The sequence below is a fragment of the Vanellus vanellus genome, assembly GCF_965231255.1.
Source record: "Vanellus vanellus genome assembly, chromosome: 6".
Taxonomy (NCBI): domain Eukaryota; kingdom Metazoa; phylum Chordata; class Aves; order Charadriiformes; family Charadriidae; genus Vanellus; species Vanellus vanellus.
Window position 1 is genome coordinate 61611443 of NC_138911.1, and position 13309 is coordinate 61624751.

The 13309-nt window shown below is 41.6% G+C and overlaps 1 protein-coding gene across 3 annotated transcripts in view; it reads left to right on the forward strand.

Annotated features, from left to right (window-relative positions):
• The window catches only part of BEGAIN (brain enriched guanylate kinase associated), a gene marked incomplete at both ends in the record, with an annotated part of 165288 nt that overhangs the window by 108502 nt on the left and 43477 nt on the right, over positions 1-13309 (forward strand). For all 3 annotated transcript variants that reach the window (XM_082484763.1, XM_082484764.1, XM_082484762.1), the window contains one exon: positions 1658-1724. In XM_082484763.1, the coding sequence (XP_082340889.1) occupies positions 1658-1724 (67 nt within the window). The remainder of the gene's footprint in view (positions 1-1657; positions 1725-13309) is intronic.

The window sequence follows — 13309 nt, forward strand, 5'->3', positions numbered from 1 at the left end:
GACCAAGCCATAGGTTAGTACAAGTGTCACAGATTTTCAGCCCATTTGGGTCACCACCTTAGCAAACGCTCTTTACCACAGATCCTCCTTACAAGGAGGAAATCTCTGCTCCGCAGCTCTGGAAAACGTACACAACGCTGAAACTTCCCCCAGGCTCACAAGGGCTGCACTGAGCCTGGGCTGACCCTCGGTACCCCGGGGAGTTTCACCCGTGGGGATGTAATTTTTCATGCCCACAGAGCAGCTGTCCTCGGCACAGACCTCCCCTCCCGTGTCCATGCGGCAGATGTTATGGTATTACTGGGAGCCCCAGCGGGAGCTCTGCATGCCTCGTGAGGGGCACTGCGAGATGCTGGCCTGTGCCGGAACGGAGAATTTTGATCATTTAACTGGAAAGAAGATCTCCATAGCAACAGAAGCAGGGAGAAACACTCCACTGCCAGGAAGGGGCGGGCTGGACCCCTCGAGTCGCAGCCATAGCGTGGTTCGAATGCAGGTCTTGGTTTGGATTTCAACAGGCACTCCGAACCACATGATAAGCCAAAGAGACTTCTTTAATCCCGGTCCCTTCCTGATCACCATGGAAACCACACCCAGATCCAGGCATCCCGGAAGAATTGGATTTCTGCTGAATGAACGTGTTCTACACCGGAGTGTGCTTGTACAGTGACCGCACTTGCCCGTCACCTAAAATCAAGTCACCACTGAAAATACGTTGACCTATTGACCTAAGACTCTCAGTACAAACATATAGATGTATTTAGACAAACTTTTCACAGCTGAGCTGCGAACATTTGCTTTATAGTTGTTATAAATCCTGCCCAGGTGATATGTCCAAACAAGAACAAGGAGTTACCCTCTTTACTTTCTGCAAGAAGAAAGGCACAGCTACTACCAAAATAGCGATGTTTTTCCCACAGACTGAGCAACTCGTTCATTACAATACCAAGGTTACCATCTAAGTAACCCAGAAATGTACAGACCGAAGCTTTTCTTTGGTGTATCGCTCTGGAATAAGCAGAGGAGTGTCATTTTGTAAGTCCGTTCAGTCCCTCAGTGCTGATAAAAATAAATACCCACCTTTTCCAGGTTAAGCTATCTAAATGTATTTCCTGAAGAAAGGGGATGTGTTCAGCTCTTGAGAATAGGCAATTCCTTGAACTTCTGTCAAAAGAAGGAATATTCTCTTCTAAGTCATGTGTTGATGCGCGCGTGTTGCTTTTGCTACAGCCATTAGGTTTCTGCTGCGATTCTCCTTATTAAAAGAGCTCCATAAATCTTTTTCTGCACTTTCAAAGCATACAGCTCAAACTTCCTCTCTAACAGACCATTCCTGAGGCTGATGTAAAGCTGCAGTCTCTTTGTGCAAGTTCCCATGCTGTGATGCATGTCTGCGCACAAGTGCAGAATGACAAACATATTTTCACTTCCTGACGGAATTTGCCGCTAAATATAGTAAGCAAACATGACAAAGAAGTTTTGCTTAGGAAGTAGGTGGTAATTATGTTTCAAAGGCAACCACTGACTGGCAACAGGAGTTATAAGGAAATAGATTTCAAGTAGTGCAAGCCAAGGTTTTGTACTGACGTGAAAATTACGGGTAAAAAACAACATGAAAAACAATGCATTCAATTACATGATATCATCTTTGTTTTAGGATACAAAACAATTACCTAGCCTTACAAAGAATTAATCAGGATCTGGAGGATAAACTTTACAGAATGGTAAGTTATCATGTGACCTTTTTTTTTTTTATATTAAATATATTTTTATGGTTCTTAGGTCATAGGACAAACGTAGCTGTCACAAAAACCCCTCATGCTCCAAATATGTTATGCTTAAAAAAGATGTATGATTTTATCAGTATCGTGATCTGGAGCTCAAGCTGTGAATGACGGCATAGCTCCATCAATTTAAATGGAGATTGCATTGGCTGATGATCTGGCTGAGTAAATTATACCTTTAAAATAATTCTGGTTAATTTAGTTAATAACTTCATGGGTTTTAAATATTTATGTTTTCATTAGGTATCAAATTTAAATAAGGTAATCCAAGGTTTTCTCATGCTTCTTAGATATTTTCACTCAGTTTTTATTAAGTGATTTAATAGAGCTTGGATGGTCTGACTTTTATATGCTGTCATAACTATCAGTCTCAGCGTATAAATTTCCGATCTGCATGTGTCTGCAACCACAATGTCAATGTCACCGTCACAGGCCAATTAGTAACTGAGTGAGGAAATCACCGCTCCATTTATGGGCTCCACATCTAGGACTAATACTACAAGACGCGGCACCGTTCATTCAAAATACTTTGACGCTGAAAAGAAAAGGCAACGCCTTTAGCGCCCCGGCTCATTGCTAGCGCTGCTGGGGCGTCATACTCACGCTCGGGAGAAAATTTACAGAGAAACGTGAGGGTAATACTTAAAGAGGGAGGAACAAGAGTTTTGAACTTCCGACGTTCTTCGGGTCGTGAGCGCAGCCTAAGCTGCTTCCTCCTCTCCCGGCTCAGTGCGGTCAGTCCTTCCCCGCTCCCCTTCTGCCCAGCGCGGGGCACACGCATAAGCGCACAGCTTATGGGTGCGGGCAGAGTCCTGACCGACAGCCACAGGGCCGCTGGGATAAGCCACGAGTCTCATACGTGACATTTGCATGGCTGGGCAGCTCGGAACGAGGGGAACGGATTATTGTGCTTTGAGAGTAAATAGGGACTATGGCAACATACTGGAGAGAGACCAGCCTTTACTAAGAAACAAGAAACAAATTTTTTAAAATGTCGTCATTCTTATCTCGTGGGTCTGTTTAAATAGCTGACAATGGATAGAGTACCGATGCTTTTGAAAGTGGCTAACAACAGGGCAAAGTTACAGCTGGGCTATAGCTATGTTTGTTCATAAATATATGTATAAACACCATACAAGCATAAATAACATTTGATCTCATGACATTAATTTTTTTCTCCCCTCTTCCTTTGTTACATTCTTTTCCCTTTTACTCAAATCACTTTGGGATTTTGTCTTCATCTGTGGCCTGATATTTATTACACATGCGCAAAAAAAAGATAAATAAAGTAGAGGCATTCTGACCGGTAAATGAAATAAAAAGATTAGAAACATAGAAAGAAGGACTCCAGAAAATCCATGCTTTTTTATCAGGTATTTCAGATCAAAGCAAAGAATTTTTAAACCGCTGTTTCAGCGTCCACGTCAAATCCCGAGCAATGATTTCAGAGCACAGCACAGAAAAAAGGAAAACTGGTTCTACAGAGCACTGTACTTTTCTTTATCTCGCTAATATGACAGTCATTGAAGGTAACTTTAGAGGCTCGAAGAAGATCAACCAGGCTCTGTACACCACTTAACTCCAGACTGCTTTGCCTTCTGAAAGGCTGAAACCGAAGACACAAAACAAAACCAAACAAATATCAAATGGTAACTCTATTAAAAGAAAAAAAGATGAGGAAAATAATACCATATTTGAGTTAGATAAGCCAAACCATTTGATTTTCGGGGCACTCCAAAATCCCTCAGTACTTCAGAGAAAGCTGGATTAAATAACAGCTGGTCTGGTTAATCAACAGCTTATGGTGGACTGGGCTCTTGGATACCTTTCTCTCCCTTTCCTGCTTAGGAGGAACAGCTGTCTTTATTTTTTTGTCTAATTTAGTCAGTTTGTCATTCCAAAAATCAAAAGCCTTTGATTTCTCTACCTTTATAAAAATCCAAATACATAAACCGTGTGTTTACTTTCTCCCTCTGTCCCTTACTCCATTCCTCCATATACACACATATATGTGTAAACACACACACACGTAGAGGTGCTCAGATTCTTACACAAGTTTTGACAGCTTAATGTGTCCAATTGCAACAAGTAGGGAAAAGAAGACCCCTGGGGCAGTGGTCCCTCCCTCCCCCTGCCTGCAGGTTACCTGGGATGCTCCCAGGAGACCACTTTCTCCCTAGCCCTACAGGTGACCCACAACTCCCCCCTCTCCCAGTGACTGGCCCCAGCTCATCACAACTAATCTAGGACTCCACCTTGGCCTCCCTCTTCTAATGCTTTTGGGTATCCTGAACGTTGAAGCCTTTCATGCCTGCTATTGGTATAAGGGATGTAAAAAAAAATAATCATTAATTCATCAGCAGTCACAGAAAAGAAGCTGAAGTAGCAGTTATTTTTCTTCTAGGCTCTGCTTCCTTTTGAGTGCTAATCTATAAAATATTTAAAAATATTTGAAAGCACACTTTTGATCACAGCAAATGGTATCCAATTGAAACCTCCGTCACATCAGAACTCAAAATAAAACTATAAAATATAAACCACAGTGTCTGTGTTGGCTAAGAGCTAAAAAATGCAATCCTGAAATCGGGGGAGAGTTTGCCGTGTTAAACTGGGCAAGACTAAACACATGGCACAGTACGGGCAGATGCAGCACAGAACTAAAATTCTGCTGTCACCACTCATAAAGCTCCTGTTCTTACCGCAGTTGGGGAGATTTGTTTGGTCTTGTAAGCACTGCTTAAGCAAGGGAATATACACGCTGTCTTCTTAAATAATTAAGCTTTATAACTGTTTTTTTCCACTAAGATGTGGGAAAAGACTAAGCAGAGTCCTTAAATTTTGCACAGTGATTCCATCACAGGACTGCACAATTAAAGAACTTTTTATAATACCTAGTTCCAGTTGTCGCCAGTAGTCTTCACTTTCCCTTACACTTATCTGAGTTTCCTGAGGATGCTCTGCCGTGGTCTCGCTGCTCACAAACAGCAATTACAAGTAGGTTACACAAGTCATCCCAACCACATGTTAAGAAATCCTTGATATGATCTCAATCCAACTGTATCCCCCATACGATCCTCACTGGAATTAAGCAATGTATTTTAAAAAGCTTCTGAAGTTTTAAGGTTTTCAGTTGCAGCTAGTTCTGTAATTTTACCTTTAAAGCCATAAATCAGATATCTACATTTGGGAAGAACTGATACCTAACAATAGCTGCTTAATAAGCCCAACTGCTAATGAAAATCACACCCGTTTCTCATTTCACCCATCTGCATTTTGAATGTTCTTGAAAACTTGATCACAGAAATCCAGCTGCAAAGAGCTCATGAGACCTTATTCTCCAGAAACACCCTAAAATAACGTCTTTTGTAGCTAGAAAGTAACAGTTTGACAGACAGACTGCTCGATGGTATAAGCGAGCATGCAAAGTCCTTCAAGAGGCCAGAATGTAAAGCTCTGCTCGGTCTAGAATGCACGCTCTCTGTACCAAATAAATACACAGGCAGCATCGGAGGTGGATATGGAAGGTGACGGCCCTATGGTTAGGAACAGAGCCCTCTGATGACCAGGGGAACAAGCAGATAAATCAGTGCAGCCACTTCATAAGCCTTTACTCCCACATGCCCTTTGGCCTGCCAACCCAGCTCCCTCAAGCCTGCTGCCAAACCGGAGGCTCTGGTTCTTCAAAGTGTCATCCCCAGTCCTGTTGGGTTTGGTTGCTCTTTCTAAGGAAAGAAATTGTTCTCTTCTCCCTCCGTGCCAGTTCAGGACCTTTCGGTAGCATAGGCAATACTGAATGCTGTCAGACATCAAGGAGGTGACCGCTCTGCAGTGTGGGAGCTACTGGGCAGGGGCTCTGCCAGCCCTGCCGGGCTCCCCAGTGCAGCCCCAGCCACCGGGGCTTTGGTTGCCCGCTCTGCAAAGGAGCATCATCCCTCCGCACACAGTGCGTTGTACGTTCTATCATCTGTCGAGATGAAAAGTGTTACATTACATTAATGCTTGATTTTTCATTTACATTAAGACAGGCGCGGGAGTGCGACTCAGCCATAAATTTGAAGAGTTTATTACACAAACCAGCAGTAAAGAGGCATTTGTGTAAGGACGATCAGGTCTGAAACGTTGCACTGTCTGAGCACTGTGCTGATTTTTATCCTGTTTCTTCCTCTGCCTATGAGCTGGAGGAGGACTTAGAAGTACAGCAAATACTTTACGCTTTATGTTATTAAGAGTCATTTATCCAGCTCCTGCATATCTGGAGTTTTCCAGTCTGCTGGCCATAATATATACCTAAAGATCTCCAGCTGGGGAAATCCAAAGATGAATTAAATATGAGCTGGGCAATTTTAAGTGATGCTCTCAGACTTTGTATCGGGGGAATGTTATTTTAAAGGAAGCAGCTTGCTGGGTGTCCGGGCCAGGATGGTAAAGAATAAAGAAAGTGGTGAGGAATTTGATGAAGAATTTAAAGTCAGGCATTAAAAGCATCTAATTACCAGGGCAAGCCTAGTGCTTTGGCTTTGGAATATAAAGCAGTCAATCGCTAGACTGCACCTGAGACTCCCATGACAGCTACCAGTCACCACCCAATATGGTTTAAATCATAAGTGAAAGATGCAGGCAATGGGGAAAAAGCCTATTTCTGACACAAACCTAAGGAAAAAAGAAGTGTTTAGGTTCTGCACGGAACATGACGACGTTGACAGTGCCTTTGAATGGAGTGATTTAAAGCACATCTTTTACATTTTCTTTCCTTTCTGAAGAATAACTTGCTTCTCCCCTCCCTGTATGTCCCATGAAAATCAAATAGAGATGACCTAAATATACTTAAAAGGATTTGCATCCCAAAGACAAGAAAAGTTTAGAGTCAGCTCAACCTGACAGGCTCATTTACTCATATTCAGTGAAGACAGCTGTGAATTTCAAGAGAAATTTGTACTGGTTGGTTAGTTAAGGCAGACGCCAGAGAATGTCCGTGCTTTGTGGACAAAAACAACTGCAAAACAACATTTCTGAGGAAGGAAATGACCGTAAATGCCACAGAAACAAGACATTTATAAAAATAGCAGTTGAAAAAAAGCATTTCTAAGGGGACTTTAGGTTTCATCTTTTTATGCTTACAGGCATTTTGTGCTAAAGATCTCCATCTCTCACTAACTCTTTTCGCACGCGCTTTCCAGGTAAAAAATTATTGCCAAATAGGTGATAGGACCAGCCTTTTAAACCTACACACATTAACACTTGTAGCAACTACACAGGCTCACACTGAGTAGATACATTAGTTTTGCAGTCAAATAATTGAATCCTCCTGGGTAAGTTGGGAACAGGACTCTGCCTCGCAGGAGCACACAGGCTTTCAGGCATCCTCAGTCCTTTCTTTCTAAATAGAGATTCATTTCCCATTTTTATCCCATTGTTATGTGGCTGGCAGGGCAATCCTTCTTCCCAAGAGACTCGTAAGGCAGACCAGCCTCTTCCTAATTGCTGTAGATGAATATGACATCATGAGAGACTGTTCTGGAAAGTACTTTCCATTTTTTCCAAAGCCATGGGACTGTTCTGCTCTGTCTCTCCCCCTTAGTAGGACGTCTTCCACAAGTACGAGCAGCCTAAGGAAGCTGTAAAGTGAAGATGGACACTTCTCACTTCCAACGTCGTCTCTGTTGCATGATGACAGAACTCTTCCCTTCTCAACATGTGTCTTATCTCTTGGTCACCGGTATGCATTTCTGATACCTGAGGTTTTATTTTCTTCATCCTGATGTCCGTGGTTTGGTCTCTGTCACTCGGGACACCCCCTGGAGCTACCATCTTCACCAGCTGGGAATAGAAAAAGCTGTTGTTTTCAAAGTAGCTGAAAATAATAGAAATATTTCTGCAATGTGGGTATCTTTGACCTGTGCCTTCCATGTGTGCGTCTTGGTGCCAATTCACCCCAAAGAAATTGAAAGCAAAAAGAAGTAAGAATAAGTCTGAAAAGGTGTTCTGTAGCAGGCACTTCACATCTCGAAGTCCTTCATGAAAGGTGGTGTCATCTATGAATGTGGAAGGCACAGAAGAGCAACGTGTCTTGGCTAAGGTCTTCAAGACTCAAGCAGCAAATTTCCAAATAACTTCTAAGTCTTCTGTATCCAAATTTACTGCCTACAAAAAAGATCTCAGGACTTCCTAGGTTCTCTTAGGTCTAATTTATAATGCCAGTTAAAAAAAAAAAAAAAAAAAGAGAAAAAGAAAAAAGAAAAAAAAAGCATATATAGGCAGAGTATTGGTCCATTTAGTCCAGGTCCCTATAGGGGACTTCATTTCTAAATAAAGAAAATTACTTTATGGAAATATTCCAGCAGCTATAGAACTCAAAACCATGTCATTTTGTCTATGCAGGAGGGAATGTGGAATTAACTGAGATAAGAAGACAGTGACTTCCGTGGAGAGAAAAGGAAAAAAGGGATGGAGAAACTGATTTGTATATTGTCTTTTTCCAGTCGCATCCCTTATACTCACAGAACAGTATTACAGGTGTGTAGGATTATCAACATCATAAGATCTTGGGCCAATTGTATTATCACAAGTGGCCTGTACCTCCAGCAGAGTCCTCTTTGCTCACTAGAGATGTAAGATGTAATCTTGTACTTTTTTCTTTTTCTTTTTACCTCCAGAAACAAACATTTCTGCTTTCAACCTACTGTCACTAGCACAGCCTCAGAAGATACTATTACATTGACTTCAGGGAATTAGCATCAATCAACACCATCTCTATTCCCTCCAGCTATAATTTATTTAGCATTTTATTATCCAGCAGGGCTCTACCCTGGCAAGGTATGCCACTGATGTAAAATGCGGGAGAAGACAGGTACGCAGAAAGACTATAAGCACATTTTGTCAACCTCATCTAAGTTGCTAGGAGAAAGAGCACGGGCTGCCAAGCTGACTAGCCAATTTAAAAAGGCTTTTAATAAGCCCATAGGCAAGGTATTTTTTTTAAGCATAATTGCAGTGTTGGAGGATACGAAGGAAGGTGATGGCAAGTAAAACCACCCCTCTGGCTTCCGACGAGTTGGTCCTGGTGTCGGTAGGGTTAGGCAACGAACTGATTATGTTCATTTCGAAACAGTAGATCCTCCGTGCTGCTGGTTTCCTAGAGAATGGGTCCTAAGTCAGCAGGATAAAACAGTTATAAACTGGAAAGAAACTTTGTGCCACAGAAGATACCTAGTGTCTAAAGTCCTGAGCACTTGAAAAAGATGAGCAGGCGGCTAACTCATGCTTAGAGGAGCAACCGGCCCGTGCAGTGATACCCCGTTCGCCCATATTTTATATCAAAGAGAACCCAGGCCAGGAATGACAGGACCTTTCCCCAGCCTAGGGCCAGGTTTGTTTGCAGTCGTTGAATTTTGACAAAGTATCCCTGTTCATAACTGAAATTTGCTGCTCAGGTTTCCGCTCCAAAAGAGCTGGGTAAGAGGCGACAGGTGCCTTGACCCTGAGCCCGCATAAGACAAGGGGTGCTCATTGAACTGAAAACCTCAGGCGTGTTCCCAGCTGACACTGTGACAAGAAGACCTTTAGCAGGAGGTGCAGATCTAAGCAGTTTTTATTACAACGTCCTTTTACACAGTGTATGCTGTGTAGGTTAGACTTATTTCAAACAAGCAGCAAACCCCTATAGCTGTCAGCGATAAGTCGTATGAACTGACGTACCCTGCTCAGACGGGGAATGTTCCTCTTGTCCTCGGTCAATGCATGCTTGCCCCCATGAAGAAATGTTCAAGACCAACCGTAGTACTTTTTTGTACTGGGAAGACAAATAATCATCCTGCATATGTTTTACAAATCACTTGCAAAGAAAAGCACGCCTTTACTTCACAAGCAGCACCTTGACAGCACTTCGCTAACCAGATTTCTTTCTGTGATACGTTATTAATTATATACCAGCGTTGAATTTTTTTTTTTCCTTTTACTGCTATGGAATTGCATTTCAAGCTTGTGACACAGGGTAGTCAAGGAAACAAATCTTTATAAGACCTTTCCCAGTACAAGGTTGAATACGATATTAAGAGCAAATCATTCTTCAAGTGAAATGCCATAGAGCATGAGATCAAAATCCTCAGACAAAATGCTATAGCCCCACAATGTTATGTTTAATAACATTATACGGTTTGGAAAACAAGAAGAGAAATCAGATTCTGCTGCAGGTCATTTTTTAATCAGCAGCCAGTGTTGTTTATTAAAAAGGATAAATTCTATAATTTAACTCTGATGGACAAATTAGATCAGGTCAGTAATTTAGACTTGAGGCAATACATCCTTTATCAGAGAAAAATATGATGCTTATTTCCATAGCTCTCTTTTGCAGAATAAATCTTTTGAAGTGTTATGGACACAGCAGATGCATTGGTAGCACATCCATATATCCAGTTCCTCTGATCTGTCATAAAAAGAAGAAAATGCCAAGTTTGAACATCCCGCTATGAATTACATTCCTGTATTTTTCTTCTATCTAAAGATCCATGGCAATCAGAGAAAAGTATTAAAAAAGTAAACTTCTGTATGCCTAAACTCTGCCCTCCTCTTCTTGCAACTCTGAAATCCACATCCAACTCTAAATAACATTTCCCCCTCTTTCAGGCCAGTTTTTCAATCTTTAATGTCTCGGAATCCCCTTGGTGCTGGACTTCCATCTTGGAAATGACTCACCAGGCATACACAAGCACGTCAAACCATCTCAGTAAAGCATTTCCTCATTCTGCTCCTCCGTCATTTCTCAACTATGTCTTGGATTTTTCTGTGTCTTCTCTCTGACAGCCTTTTTTAATTCTGCATTGTAAGACAAAAGAGTACGGAACAGGTAAAGCAAGTGAACGTTCCTGAGCAATAGTACCCTCTCCTTTTCCATAAAAGCATTTGAGAGCAATTGTCTGAAATAGGTTGCTGGTCACGTGGTGTGCAGATTTCACTATCATCTGCTGCATAAATTTGCAGGATTTTCTTAAAACTGTTTTCTTCCTAGCTGTATTTTCAGTCTTGCTGCCTCTCTACTCTTCTTAATTACTGCAGAAGATACGTATGGAAGAATACCTCTCTTTATTTTGGAAAACGATGAATACCCCAAACATTCACAATGTGACTATGGATTTTTTCAATGAGCTTAAATTAACTAAATGCATACTTTTGACTATTCTTTCCCAACGTACCATAGAATAATCTGGCATGAGAAGGATTAGAAAAGACTTGATTTAATTATATGCTCTGTCTGAGCAAACACAATTCAATTAAGGAAGATGTGATTATTAAATCTAAAATGCATTAGCATGCATCAATCAGCTGTATGAGCTTTAAACTAATAAATAGTTCTTTTACAGTTACCCAACTACTAGACAGAGAATGAGAATTAAAACCTCTAATAAAATTAGCCCAAGTCTCTGAATGCAGTTTTTAAAGCCTAATTTACTGAATGGATCTTTACTCACCAGCTGTAGCAAGCTCAATGAAGTTTGTTCCAATGTTGGGCGAGGTTAAAGTAGTAACGGATTCTGTTTTGTCACAAAATAGTTTTCTGTGTCGCGGGACTAATTGAAGAGAGCACAGTACAATACATTGGGAAGTTTTCGTCCAAAATTATCCGATATTTTAAGGTTTCTTTCAAAATGTCTATATTTTCCTGTTTAAATATTTTAGCAATTTCTCTTTCAAATTTCTAATGTGGATACAGAGGAATATCAACGGATGCAGTGCACACATAGACAAAGGATGTCAAATAAAGTAAAACTTTAATTTCTGTACAAGATGCCAGGAAAGCAGATTAAAGTCTATCAGAGATTTCTAAGTTATCAATTATTAAATCTGTCTTATCAAGACGGATTTAATTCCTTCTAATAGAGGGCAGCCATTCAATACCCAACTCAAGAGACTAATGAGAGTCGTCTACATGAGGGAATCAGTTGCGTTAGATCCCCAAAAACAGCCTAGTAAGAAAATGTAGGGAGTGCAAAATATGATCATGTCAACCTGCTGCACTAAGATTTCCCACATGGGAAGCCTGAGCCGTCTGGCTTTATGGGATTGACATGAGGAGGAAGCTGAGCAACCAAAATCCTCCCTTGGAGCCACCCCAGGAGTGGTGACACCTCTGTCCTTGACTGGAGTCCTGGGAAAAGCCCACCCCGCGAGCAGGAGAGACCCCAGCACTGGGTACTGCCAGCAAGTTGCAGAAAGCAGAACTTTTTCTCCTCGGGCTGACTGTCTCTGCTTAATCATTTCTTTTTGTTTCCAGCTACATGTTTCTTCCTAGAGTGCACTGGGGAGGGAAATCGTCTGTAGGCAGGAGAGAAGCTGACAGCTCTGCGCAACGCTCTGCACCAACAAAAGCAGCTGTCTCCTCTTCCCTTCCCAGGGCGACTGGAGAATTATCTCCCCATTAGATGCCTCCCCAGTACCTGCTCTGCCCCTCTGTGAATTTTCATACTGTTATATTAACGTTTCTACATCTCAGGGTTCCCAGTTACGGTGATGCAGGAGCTCAGTAAATATAACATCATGGGGAGAAAGTTCGTTTGAACAAGGCTTATTTTACTCCGTGGTGACACATGAATTGGCTTTATCTGCTGCAATGAGATTTTGATAAACCCTCACTATGTGGTCTTGCCCAGCTTTCCATTGCTCAACTTCCAGGAATTTGTCTTCTGAGTAAATAGTCAGAGATGAAAAATAAAGAATGAGAATATATTCCATGAGGAGGAAGAAATACAGGCCAGAAGCCCTTTTGGAAGAGAGTGCTAAAGGATCACGGATCTGCTTGCTTCTTCCAACCTTTTAACTACATATTCTCTTCCTTATGCTGATATAACACTGTTCTAAAGAGTCAGAGATTAGAATGAGGAATTTTACTGGCAATTTCCCCACAGGGGCTAGTGCCAGCTAGCTTCATCGTCTGCAAAAGAAGAGTTCTCAGTAGATTGCTGAAAGACAGGAGCCATCCATATAATTGCTGGTCAGAGAGCATTCCTCTCTTACAAGTTAAACAAAATAAAAAGCAGGATGCCCAGGAAGAGAATTGTTAACTAGTCATGTGGCTTTAGGTGGTGGATTTGGGCTCTGTGGAGTCCCGATCCATTTGCTGAGAGCAAAGGAAGCTGTTTGGTTTGGCTGTACTCTGCTAAAGCAAATAGGAAAGCGCCATCAACCTCAATAGCAAAAAAGGGGTTGGAAGGAAAAAATAAAGTATTCTTATTTGCCATAAAATCAAGGTGTCAAGGATAAAACCAATCCAGTCACCAAGGGCTATGAAAAGAGACTCCCTAGCTGCCTATACGCCGGCACTAAGAATCTAGTAATAAACTAGAACTGGAAACAATGCATGCGCATTGGTGACAGACTATAACTGAAGCTCATAGAAAAGACTTGTGCAACTGAAATGGTTAAATTAGCTTTGGGATAGATCAAGCGGATTGCAGAGCTTGGGAACAGCGCTCTTGTATTGTGCCTGGCAACTCTAGAATAGGAGTCTTGAATATTCCTGAATTATTAATAGA